The sequence below is a fragment of the Vanessa cardui genome, chromosome 14, assembly GCF_905220365.1.
Source record: "Vanessa cardui chromosome 14, ilVanCard2.1, whole genome shotgun sequence".
NCBI classification, from domain to species: Eukaryota; Metazoa; Arthropoda; class Insecta; order Lepidoptera; family Nymphalidae; genus Vanessa; species Vanessa cardui.
The window spans coordinates 14,226,348-14,240,274 of NC_061136.1; the positions used below are offsets into that span (position 1 = coordinate 14,226,348).

The 13,927-nt window shown below is 35.1% G+C and overlaps 1 protein-coding gene and 1 non-coding gene across 2 annotated transcripts in view; one reads left to right on the forward strand and one right to left on the reverse strand.

The window, feature by feature from the left end:
• LOC124535448 overlaps positions 1-13,927 on the forward strand; it is a 31,354-nt gene that overhangs the window by 14,942 nt on the left and 2,485 nt on the right. Inside the window, exons 3-4 of the mRNA XM_047111669.1 lie at positions 11,555-11,695; positions 12,664-12,723. Coding sequence (XP_046967625.1) covers positions 11,555-11,695; positions 12,664-12,723 — 201 coding nt within the window. The remainder of the gene's footprint in view (positions 1-11,554; positions 11,696-12,663; positions 12,724-13,927) is intronic.
• On the reverse strand, positions 13,690-13,808 carry LOC124535473. The gene has a single exon (XR_006966812.1). It is a non-coding gene; the product is annotated as a U5 spliceosomal RNA (small nuclear RNA).

The following is a 13,927-nucleotide window of genomic DNA, read 5'->3' on the forward strand; positions in this document are numbered from 1 at the left end:
ATATAACATATACCCTGTAACGAAATTTGGTGTAATGTATTGAATTATCAAAAGCCTATGTCAGAAATTATACCAAATGGAGAAAATGACATAATGCAACATTTTAGTTTCCTTCTTAGTTCATTTCTAAGTTTAAAAATGTTGATATTTTAAGCTGAAAAATCTATAAATAGTTCATGTTAAATTATTCACAATCTGACCATCTTTAAATATTAATTATTACTAGTGAGTCTCTCTTGAAACTTCGCGTTCATTCAAATGCATTGGAGTTTATCTACATATAACAAATTTCTTTGATTTTTACGTTTTTCATTCTTTTCCTTATACAGCCGTAATACCACTTTCTAACTAGCCAGTAAGTTTTAATTTATTGCATTGTAAATTGCTATCATAAATCAACTATCCTTTTCTGCATATATTCGACTGGAACTGAAAATCAGACAATAACCGATTATCTACATGCAGCTATCGTACCATAATTGTATATAAGATTTAAAATTAAATAGAAAAAAACATATACATAGCAATTAATATACCGAGAGATATACATAGGTATGTAGGTAAATTATGCACAACTTCTGCTTGTTTACGTATGTCAATCAGCTTTTATATTATTAATTGAAATTTTAGCCATTAGGTATCAGCTTGTTATTACATTTACATTTAAAATCAGGAACATATTTAATTTTATTTATCTATTTTCGGGAAACAAACAGTATAACAGAAAAGTAATATAAATAGTAATACACGAACCAACCAAGATTCCACTGTAACATAATACAAATTAGAAGCATATTAATAAGAAGATAAGGACTAGGGTAATTACATAGAGAATTCAAATAAAATAATTACAAAAACAAAAATTAATTAATATTAGTAATAAAAAAACTGGAAAAAAAACATTGATTACATAAGACAAAATTAACATTCATTGATTTAACAACTAATTGATGATCTTTTTAAACCTTAAAAAAAATCAGACGAATTGATAACCTCCTCCTTTTTGAAGTCGGTTGAAAAGGGAACATGAAAATATATCTATAAGTGCTATTCTTTTTTATTATACACGTTACACAACAAACGGATTTACAATTAAAGTAAGTAAAGTAAAGTAACAGTCTGTAAATTTCCCACTGCTGAGATAAGGCCTCCTCTTCCATTAAGGAGAGGGCTTGGAACATATTCCACCACGCTGTTCCAATGGGAGTTGGTGGAATGCACATGTGGCAGAATTTCAATGAAATTAGACACATGCGGGTTTCCTCACGATGTTTTCCTTCACCGCCGAGCACGAGATGAATTATAAACACAAATTAAGCATACATATATAGCGGTGCTTGCCTGGGTTTGAACCCGCAATCATCAGTTAAGATGCACGCGTTCTAACTGGGCCATCTCAGATTTACCATTGGACCGAGTTATTTTGTCGTATGATAACTCCATTGCAATTTCTTTGTTTTTGCCTTCGTGTCTCAGAGCATTTATTTGCATTTCAACCAATAAGCAGACGTTATATATGTCTTTATAAATGTCAATAATAAAATGTAATTAGTATAATATATAACAAATACATTGTTTCTATTATTGGTTTAGAATTTAAATATTACAATTATTAATTAAATTTTTATAGCTCAGTTAATGCGATATTATTTACGATGTATTTTATTGTTTGTATAATGTTTACGAGTTGTGCCTTGATCCGCTAACGTCAAGGGCTCTTACTTTAATGTTAGTTTGTACATAATGTAAATGCAATGAAGCTAGATTCTTACAATAGAAGATATATTTTTTTACTATATAAGACAAACATACACACTTTGTTGTATGTTCAAGATTGTTGACCTCACTTAGCTATTATTCCCATACTTACCCGCCCCAGCTTAACACCGGTGCAATACTGATAATAAATATACTACAGAATTTGTTTATTTATAACATCACATTACAAACTTCTATAATTATCAATGTTTTTTTACTATATTATCTATGTATTATATACAAAAACCTTCCTCTCGAATCACTCTATCTATTAAAAAAATCACGCATCAAAATCCTTTAAATAATTAGAAAGATCTAAGCATACATAGGGACAGACAGCGGTCAGCGACTTTGTTTAATACTATGTAATGATGATACCTACGTATATGGAATAAGTATAGTTACAAACAGTCATTTACTTGGTGGTAGGACTGTGCCAGCCCGTCTGGTTAGGTACCACCCATTCATCAGATATTCTACTGCAGCAGTGTTTCGTTTTTAAAAGCGATTAGTTAGATGGTAAATAAACAAATAAATATACAAACGCGCTTTAATACTGATTTCATAAGAATATCAAATATTTATCCCCAGTATTTATAAGCACTTTGATCATGTTATATGCTTAATGAAACGTGAAGCTAATACCAGTTCGGAATGTAGATTCTACGGGGAAGAACCGGCCGGGAATTTAATACTTAGTTAGGCAGCCCATACATCTACAATAATTTTGCACGATATTTTTATTGACCTTAATAATATTGAATACCTTATTTGAATCCAAACTTTCAATAATGTTTAGCAATGAGATTGACAAACCATTCATGTCACGAGAGAAACATGTCCGATCACAAACGCTTAAAACATAAAAATATTGCGCATTACCAACTCTACACAGTACAGTTATATAGTAGATATATTATATATATAGTGGACAAAATCACATACATTACTCTGATCCCAATGTAAGTAGCTAAAGCACTTGTGTAATGGAAAATCAGAAGTAACGAAAGTACCACAAACACCCAGACTTTTACTTTACCCACCCATTACTTGACGACGGGGGTCGTCAGTAAATACAAGCAATAAAATTGAAGCTAGCTAAAAATTCTGTTTAATCATTGCGCAACTTTTCAATATTATCCCTACACTGCTAATAACATTGTACAATCAACTATATTATGCCATATGTAGATGTATCGGCCGCCTTACTGTTTTATTGCCGGCAAGAAATTCAATATTTATTTACTCTTCTATACGGTATAAAAGTCTATATTAATTCCACGTGTAGTATTGTTTAGATGGATTACGTGATATTTTATTAGAACTATTTAGTGAGCCGGTGTATAATTCTTTTGTCAGGATAGAAGCAATGAAAATTTTAGTAAATACAAATTAAACTACTCTAGATTTTCGTCTTCTTCTATCTAAATTGATAACTAATGACTTTCTGAGCTGGTGGCACCTTCTCATTACTTACTCTTACCTCACAGCAATGTTTTTTTTATCATTCTGTTGCGTTAAAGGACCTAGGTATACAGCATCTTAGTAACCAATGTTAGTGGTGCATTAGCTATGATTAATAATGTCTAAAAATTTCTATGGTGACCGTTGAGCTCTTAATCTCATGTTGCCAATCTGCCTACCTGAAAATAATAAAGAACAATAGCTCTGTTATGACAGTTCCTTGACAAGATCAAGGCGCAAACTTTACGGTAAAATAATTAGCTCCTTTGTGTCAGGTCAATGCAGTTTCTAACAAGCTATGTGACATTTGCGAGGTCCGGAAACATAATCTAGCTTAAAGACAAATACTTACTATGAGCATTCGCGTGTAATCTACAAGAAGAAACGCAAAATACGTCAACGTATTGTAGATTTTGGGGTACTGTGTTCAATTCTCTGTTCTAATCGATAACGTATTACTGGGTTTATTTCGTCGAAAAGTTCTTAAAGTATCTAAATCTATTGGTCCTGTTTCTGTTTCTCCTTTGGATGATCGGGTCAAATTGTGTATATGTGTGTATAGGGAGTGCACTCATGCACATACATTTATACACAGCATTACTTTCTCGACAGGACATCCATAAAAACAATGTTCGTATATCATACCTATATGACGTCACTAAGGTAATAAACATATACATATTATAAGGGCACTAACTATTAATTACTTGTTACATACATATACACATACTCTTGAGGACCTCCGTGGTCGAGTGGTGTGTACACTCGTTTTCATGGGTATGCTATTCCGAGGTCCAGGTTTCGATTTCCGGCTGAGTCGATGAAGATTATCATTAGTTTTCTATGTTGTCTGGGTCTGGGTGTTTGTGGTACCGTCGTTACTTCTGATTTCCCATAACACGTGCTATAGCTACTTACATTGGAATCAGAGTAATGTATGTGATGTTGTTTCATATTTACCGATTTCGATCTATGTCGAGTACAACGATATTTCGTATACGTATAGGCATAGGCATAGACATACATGAAAAGTAATTTAACCCTAAAATTAAATGCTCGTTCGGTATCGATAACAACAGTGTCATTGATGTCGTAACACATATTTAATCACAAGCTTGGAATTAAAACAAGCGGCCACATCAAACTAAACTCAATCTAAGTTGAAAAATCCAGACCGAGGCACGGAGATCACGTCTGAGGAAACTCGATAGTTCATGGAAATTAAACACGGGATTGACTAGGGGAATGCTTATTTGTTGTTGCAATCTCGTTGCACGTGTTTCGTTACATACTCTTGGTAGGTCTAGAGACAGAGTTAGGATACAATTGCTAGTCTTTTATTTCGATTTTGATTGGCTACATCCAGTTCAAAGTTAAAAATATTCAAGTCATGTTTGACAAAAAATATAATATTTTCGTTACAGTAAAAAATAAGTGTCTTCTAATAATCATATTCTTTTTTTAAATACCTTTTGTTTTATTTTTATAATGATAAAAGGTTTTTGGCGCTTACTACATTTTCTTTCACCATATCTAGGTAAAGAATATTGACAGCGATTTGCGAAGAAAATGTGTTCCGTGCACCACATAGTACACATTTTTTTCAACGCACAGTTATCTACAGGTAACACACTTTCCAAAATCCGCAACGTTTTGTGCTTTAGGGCTAAAACATGTTGCCGTTTGTTATGTAACAAATTACACAAATCATTCTACATTCACGCATGAATACGCAATTTCAACATCGAACTGGCATCTATCCTAATATAATAAAGATAGACTGATATTACACGCAAATATCTAAAAGTACCAATCGGATATAAAAAAATATTTTAGCACTAGCTTCGCACAGACGCAATACTGATAGTATTGCGTCCGTGCGAAGCCGGGTCGCTAAATAATCTAAAAAATTTGTTAATTTACGACATATCATTAGAAGCATCTTAAATTATCATGTTTTTTACTATATTGTCCATGTATTATTTACAAAATCTTTCCTCTCGAATCTCTCTATCTATTAAAAAAAGCGGTATCCGAATCCGTTGCGAAATTTTAAAGATCTAATCATACATAGGGACAGACAGCGGTAAGCGACTTTATTTTATAATATGTAATCAAATCAAATCAAGATATACTTTATTCGAGTAGGCTTTTACAAGTACTTTTGAATCGTCAATTCACAACTATATTAAGTGAAGCTACCACCGGTTCTGAATGTAGATGCCGAGAAGAACCGGCGAGAAACTCAGTAGTTTTTTTTAGCAAATGGCCACCTGATGGTAAGTGGTCACCATCGCCCATAGACAATGACGCTGGAATAAATATTAACTATTCCTTACATCGTCAATGTGCCACCAACCTTGGGAACTAAGATGTTATGTCCCTTGTACCTTTAGTTACACTGGCTCACTCACCCTTCAGACCGGAACACAACAATACTGAGTACTGTTATTTGCCGGTAGAATAACTGATGAGTGGGTGGTACCTACCCAGACGGGCTTGCAAAAACCCCTACCACCAAGTAAAACTTTATAGCCCAATTCTTCAGGAATGTTTCATGGCTGTTAACATCACATTACGGCTCACTTGGGGGAGTTGTAGCGAGAACGTTTAACGCGGGTGATGTCACGCGGAACAGGTAGTATAAATATATTTTATGACATATAAACTTAACAATAAGAGCAATCGCTATGTCTGCATGAGCTCATTATTAGCGACCCTGAAACAAATGTAATATCTCACTGCGAGTAATATAACACGAGGTACGTTATTATTTTTACTACCCGTACATATTTAAGATCAAACGTTTTACACATTTACACGAATGCCAAGCTTTTAACATCTTTTTTATGGACTACACGGATTCATCTTCAAGAAAAATAAAACGACTCAAAAACAAAGAATTTTTTAATCAAATGAGCTCTAATGGTCATTTTTGAATCTATAGAATTCAACTTACCCTTATGTGAGTGACGAGGTACCCGGGTACCTTTGGCATTATCAAATTTAAAAAAAGTATGATTTATAGACTATAGGCAACTGTGGCTTTGTGAGTGCTTCTAACTATTTATAAATTACGTTTTTTTTAATGTTTTGACCAAGTCTACTATTTACAATACTTTTTGGAAACCAAAAGATATTTTAAATTCACTATCGAGTGACGAGGTACCTCTTTGAGTCGTGAGGTAGCCATGAGATCTAGTACAGTACATTCTCCAACATTTACCTGACATATGCCATCATTTGACTTTCCTGTTATATTTTTCCATTTAGGGGGTAGGAATTATTTGCATCACAAGCCTAAGAAATATTTTTATGCCATACTTTTCAGGTTTTGATAGCATGTATTAAGTTAAGCGAATCCGCCCTCGATAATACATTCACGAGCCTTGTCGTTTTTTTTCAAATTTGAAATGAACATGTCCAAATATATCGTATAGCAGGTTTATCAGATAACAAATGTTTGCGTGCGTTGTGTCATTATAAAACCTTCTGCAGCGTTGCTACATTTTGAATCTATCATGGGACATCGCAGCCCGAAATAAGGGCAATAAGCTCTTTATAACAAACGCTCTTTATTACATCTATGGAGCCACCCTGTTTTTATTCTGGGAAGTGGTTCAGACAACCACCTCGATCCATCTTTTGCATTAGGAATACTTTCAAGCGATTCCCCTTCAAAACTCGCATCGGAATTGTAGGAATCAATCTCATTTTTGACTTCAACTTCTGGTTCCACATCTGAAATTTCAAGTCTACCCACTTCAACCTAAGGCATCTAATCATGTTTATTATCATATATATAATATACTCGTCACTAGAAGATTCTGCTAATAACGCTAGCAATTCTTGGGAATGATATCTTTGAACATGTGATCTTTATTGAGAAGTGAGTACTTATAAGTACTTGTGGGTAAAATGAGCAAGTGCTACATTATTCACAATGATATATTATAAACACAGAAATTGTAAATATACTCGTACAAAAGAAACAAAAGTATACAGTCAAATTTCAAGTACGATGCATTGAATGGATCCAGTGTTTCTTGTACGCCGATAACCCTGTACCGCACTCCACCTCACCTCCGCTTTGATCGCCACAGATTGTCAATTGTTTAGATTAGCTAAAATAATAATATTTAAAGTATGTGTGACACAAAAGCAGATCTTGATTATTTACATCACGTATAAACTGTATGAAGGTACTGCCTGGTACCTCGTCACTCTGTTAAACGTGCTTTATTTGTCACTCACATAAGGGCTAAGTAACTATTCTACTTACACAATGGTAAAAAAAGTAAAGTAAAGTAAAGTAACTGCCTGTACATTTCCCACTGCTGAGATAAGGCCTCTTCTTCCATTAAGGAGAGGGTTTGAAACATATTCCACCACGCTGTTTCAATGCGGGTTGGTGGAATGCATATGTGGCAGAATTTCGATGAAATTAGACACATGCAGGTTTCCTCACGATGTTTTCCTTCACCGCCGAGTGCGAGATGAATTATAAACACAAATTAAGCACTATATAGCGGTGCTTGCCTGGGTTTGAACCCGCAATCGTCGGTTAAGATGCACGCGTTCTAACCACTGGGCCATCTCATCTCAACACAAGGGTATAGGAGTTAAAACCGCAACCTTAGACTTCATCAGCTCGACACCGTTTCTTTAATCTGTATTTATCGCTATACATTTTGTAATCATTGTAAATTATTGTAAATTACTTTTTTGTTTTAAAAGCTTTACAATAAACCCCGTAAAAGCTGAGGTGGCCCAGTGGACATAACATGAGTTTTGACGAATGATCGTGAATTCTGAGTTCAACGGTAACAGAAAACATCGTGAGGTAACCTACTTGTGGCGTTTGTAATAACAGGTATCATCACGAATTTGCAGCGTTTAGTGTAATCGAAGAGTGTCAATTCATAAGATTATTTACGCGTCGTGAAGTCTCGATTATTGAGCGAATTAATGTTTCCAATAAAGATGTACTTTTGTACAAGTTATTCATACGATAACGCAACGCAGACATTTTTTATTCGTGTTATAAACGTAGTGACAAATTCACAAGCAATTACTTTGAAATTAGTACATTCAATCCTATCAAAAAACTTTTCCTTATTGCTTACGTGCTAAAGTTCAAAATAACACGATTTATGTACATTCATTGAAACGGTAAGAATGTAGTTGACCGATTTCCTTACTCTAGTGAAGCAAAGATCACTCTAAACGTATTTAGCGAAACTCATTTTCAATTTATAATTTTTTTATTAAGATTTAAAAAATTTGTTTTTGCAATACTCGTTTACATTATTGTACGATAGGTCATCGTGGTCGAGTAGTATGTACACCGGTATTCTTGGATACACCACTCTGAGGTCCCGGGTTCGAATCTCGGCCGAGTCGATGTAAAAAACCTTCATTAGTTTTTTATGTTGTCTTGGGTCTACGTGTTTGTGGTACTATTAGTTCTGATTTTCCATAACACAATTGCTTTAACTACTTACAGTTGGATCAGAGCAATGTATGTGATGTTGTCCAATATTTATTTATTATTATTGGCAAACTATCTTTTACGACTGCTCTCCACCTCGTACATTGTCTAGAGAGACATTTTAAAAGCTTGATTTACGTGTTAAAGAACCGGTTACTATGGAATCTAAAGTGTACATATACACCCTACAGAGTTATTTAATCTTTAATCCAGAAAACATGAATACGAAGCATTGATGCTTAACAGTACAATACCTGATAAGAGGGTGATACGCAACCAGATGTGTGGTCCACAAAACCCTAATTCCATGTAACCCTACACTAATATCGCTCGCTTGCTATTTATTTGGTAGGGTCCTGTAGGGTGCTCCTGGACTCAAGATAAAATATTCTTGTTACTCAGGAGATATTGATTAAAAATGAATTTATTTTATTTATAAAAACGTAAATATTAATAGTACTATAGTGTTGAAAATATATAAATTTAGGAGATTATTGCCCAAGAACGATCACAGTGGCGTGCGATTGGAGAGGCCTATGTCCAGCAGTGGACGAACATGGGCTGATTGATTGATCTATTGACGGCAAGAATTTACTGTATCCGTATAGTACTGTGTATCCGTAGTCGCAGACCTTAGATCAAGGATTTCTTATCCTTTGACAGACACCGCGATCAAAGGGTATAAACAATCATTCCAGATGCATTAGCAAAAGCATTATATTATTATGTCAGTATAGTTGGTGGCACATTGACGATGTAAGGAATAGTTAATATTTCTTACAGCGTCATTGTCTATGGGTGACCACTTACCATCAGGTGGCCCATATGCTCGTCCGCCAATCTATAACATAAAAAAAAATAAGTAAAACAATAAAATACACTTTAGACAAAGCAGACTGTTATTACTACAATAAGGGTATTGAATATATTATACTAATGAAAAATCACTGTTTACATTAACTGATAGTGATGTTAGTCAATGCATATAATATTTCAAGAGACACAACAGATTTAAATAATCGAACGAGTTCAATGACACGAATGTCAAATTAAATTATGTACTAACACTTAATCCTGTAGTAAAAAAATATAGATGATGAGTTACATTTCTGTTTTGATTTCACCACTTAAGTGCATACAATCACTATTACTTATCCGGATTAGAACTTACAATCCCAGTTAATATGTGTATCTATTCACTGGACGTAGCTGTCTGTTACACGCCCTGTGACATCACAGAATACATAATGTTAACAATACTTCAAGTATTGTCAAGATCGATTAATGTTTAAGCAGTTAATATACATATAGTCGATACAATACAATAGGACTGAGGTGACCTCATCGGATTTGAATTGAATAACGAACAAATTACTTGCCATCCGAAGAGCGCCTGTTTACTACATATGTTAAGATATATTATATGTGTATTATGTAAATATGTGCAAGCATTAATCATAATATAATTAATGGCTATATTATGAACAGCCATACTAAATATAACAGTGTAACTACAAGGACAAGGGACATAGCATCTTAGTTCCCATGGTTGGTGGCGGAATGACGATGTAAGGAATAATTAATATTTCTTACAGCGTCATTGTCTATGGGTGATGATGACCACTTACCACCAGGTGGCTCATATGCTCGTCCACCAACCTATTCCATAAAATAAATAAATAAATATCACTATGTACCAGTTTGAGGGTAGGGATCAATAAAGTTCAGTAGAAAAAGTATATAGTATCATCTTTATTTATAATACTACACTATAGCGCTTAACTACGTATTTGCTCTTTAATTTTACTTTCAAAATTCCAATAAACGTTCAAACGCTGCGTTCAAAACGAAAATCCTTCGCAAGCATTACAGACCCAATGTACTATGATATTCTCGTCAATTTGCTGTCAAAGCTGTTTACTTGGTTTTTCTCCTCTTGGAATAGACTATAACTATGGGCATAAGAGAAGTAATACCTTAGTTTCCATGGTGAGCATTGGCAATAGACAAGGATGTTTAATATTTCGTAAAGCGAAAATGACTCCATTACGCCTTGGATAGGTACCAGCCACTCATCAGATATTCTACCGCCAAACAGCATTACTCAGTATCACTAGTCAAGCGTTCTAACCACTGGGCCATCTCATCTCATCACTGGTAGATAAGGTCCGTTTAAATTCGAATGTTCCGCTTAAGGTCCAGAACATTTTGTACACAAAATATGCTTGTTTTGGACGTTTTTATGAATTCACGCTTCGTTCATCTGATTCTATTGACCATTTTCTACAGTTGTTGTCTTGGTGGTAGGGCTTTGTGCAAGCCCCTCTGGGTAGGCACCACCCACTCATCAGTTATTCTACCGCCAAATAACGGTACTCAGAATTGTTGTGTTGCGGTTTCAAAGGTGATTGAGCCAGTGTAACTACAGGCACAAGGGACATAATATCTTAGTTCAAAAGGTTGGTGGCGCATTGGTAATGTAAGGAACAATTAATAATTCTTACATTGTCTATGGGCGCTGGTGACCACTTACCATTCGCTCGACCGCCAATTTATACCATTAAAAATACCTATCAGTAATTCTAAGTCCTGTCAGGTGAACTAGTCTTGATACAATGATACTGCCCCATGATTCTGTGTTAGTCGGAGACGTCTCGGCTCATTATTGCTCATTGACCGCATTATACCCTGAGCATTACGTCAAATTGATAATTGTAATCTATCCATTGTAATTATAGACTGAAATATCTTAATTGAGACTTGCAGTACTTCTCTTCGAATCAATGTTCACGGTTGGAGGTCTCATGCTATTTGACAATTAAGATTTTTTTTTTATTTCAGTCAAGGGCGTGTCGTGACGAATTCGAAAAGAATATAAGAAAAGTAATATTCGACTCGCATCGCGCCGCCAGCTTCAACGGGGAGAATCACCACAAATTCTTCCTGGGGCACATGATCGTATTCCGAATGCATCTGAACAAGGTGATAACATAAAATGCCTAAATTTTTACAAATAAATATGAGACAACATCACATACATTACTCTGATCCCAATGTAGGTAGCCAAAGCACCTGTGTTATGGGAAATCCGAAGTAACGACGGTACCACAAACACCCAGACCCAAGACAATATAGAAAATTAATGATAATCTACATCGACTCGGCCGGGAATCGAACCCGGGACCTCGGAGTGGGGTACCCATGAAAACCGGTGTACACGCCACTCGACCACGGAGGTCGTCACAAATACATAGTTATTGCATAAATCTTGACTGGAATGTTGGCAAGAATGCTCCGCATTTCTCTGTTGAATCACAATTCAATTAATTCAATTAGTTATAAGGTTATATATGCACAGAATAAGAGCTGAGATAGCCCATGAGTTAGAGCACATGAATCTTACAAATACTATGGATTTAAACCTGATTCGAGAATTAAGGAAAACGTCCTAGAGAATTATTATGTGTGTCAATTCACTGAAATTATTTTACACTAGCTGTGCCTGCGACCTTGCACGCGTTTGAATTCAACAAAAAAAAAATGTTGCCTAAGTCACTCCTTATTATATCAGTTATCTGCCATTGAAATTCCATCAAAATCGGTCCAGCCGTTCCAGAGATTAACAGGAACAAACAGATAGACAAAAATTTTAAAAAATGTTATTTTGGTATATTTGCCGTGTATACATGTACATTGAGTAGGAAAGGGCTATTTTAATAATACAAACAGACACTCCGATTGTATTATATGTATAGATATGTATTTGCCATCCCGCACTGCAGTAGCGTGGTGGAATAATGTCCAAACCTTCTCGAAAGGGAGGGGAAGCCTTCGCCCAACAATCATATATTTACAGTTTTTAATGGTTCTTAATTTCAGTAGAACGTCCCTATTACAATAATTTCATACAATGTATATTTTTATTAATGATTATATATTTATAATTTCAGAGCGAAGATTACATACGTAGATGTGAAAGAATAACCAAAAGTTGTGGAGTTCCCTGCGAAGTAAGTATTGGGTTTAACGTTTAACTTGGTTAAAAAAGAATATTTTAGAAGGGGTTTGTATAAATAAATAAATAATAAATAAATATGAGACAACATCACATACATTACTTTGATCCCAATGTAAGTAGCTTAAGCACTTGTGTTATGGAAATCAGAAGTAACGACGGTACCACAAACACCCAGACCCAAGACAACGTAGAAAACTAATGGTAATCTACATCGACTCGACCGGGAATCGAACCCGGGACCTCAGAGTGGCGTACCCATGAAAACCGGTGTACACACCACTCGACCATGGAGGTCGTCAAATGACGATTGCGGGTTCAAACCCAGGCAAGCACCACTATATATACTTATGCTTAATTTGTGTTTATACTTCATCTCGTACTCGGCAGTGAAGGAAAACATCGTGATCTGCATGTGTCTAATTTCATCGAAATTCTGCCACATGTGCATTCCAACAATCCACATTGGAAAAGCGTGGTGGATATGTTCCAAACCCTCTCCTTAATACGAGAGGAGGTCTTAGCCCAGCAGTGGGAAATTTATGTAATCCGTAATTTTCGCCATGGCTTGCTTGATTTAACAATGATTCAACTCTTAAAGGCCCATTACGAATTGTTACGTTGGATAGTGGTTTTTTGATCAGCGGGTCTAGTCACGTACCGATTTATAAGTTTGTTCTTTAAAACATTGTCTTGAATAATTATGACGGACGAGTACGCATTAAATATGACTTGTTTTACGACACAGGCTAAGAAGTGTTGTATTGAAACCTAATTACTGTTAAAATAACATAGCTGTTCTGCAGAACAGATGATTATATTATAATGGCGTACATAAAAAGCAATGTTTTAGATCTAAGAAAAAGCTATGTTATATTACTGTTCACAGTACAGTACAGAAGTACTATTCAACGTAACAGTTCGTAAAGGACCTTTAAGAGTGAAACATTGTGTCTTATTAACCTTGCACTAGTGTACAAGGCTTCAAAAATATGTTTAGACTCATTTGAGTGTTCCCCTCCACGGAAATCTTTAGTAAAAGGCGAAAGATTTATACGTTTTGAAGGGAAACCAGAGTAACGTCTCACTCGAAACGTAAGGACGTCATTCAATGCGCGAAAATCAAGCCATCGCGATGTAGAAACTCGACATTACGGAACAGCGCCATCTAGTGACGCATTCTGTAAATATATATTTTT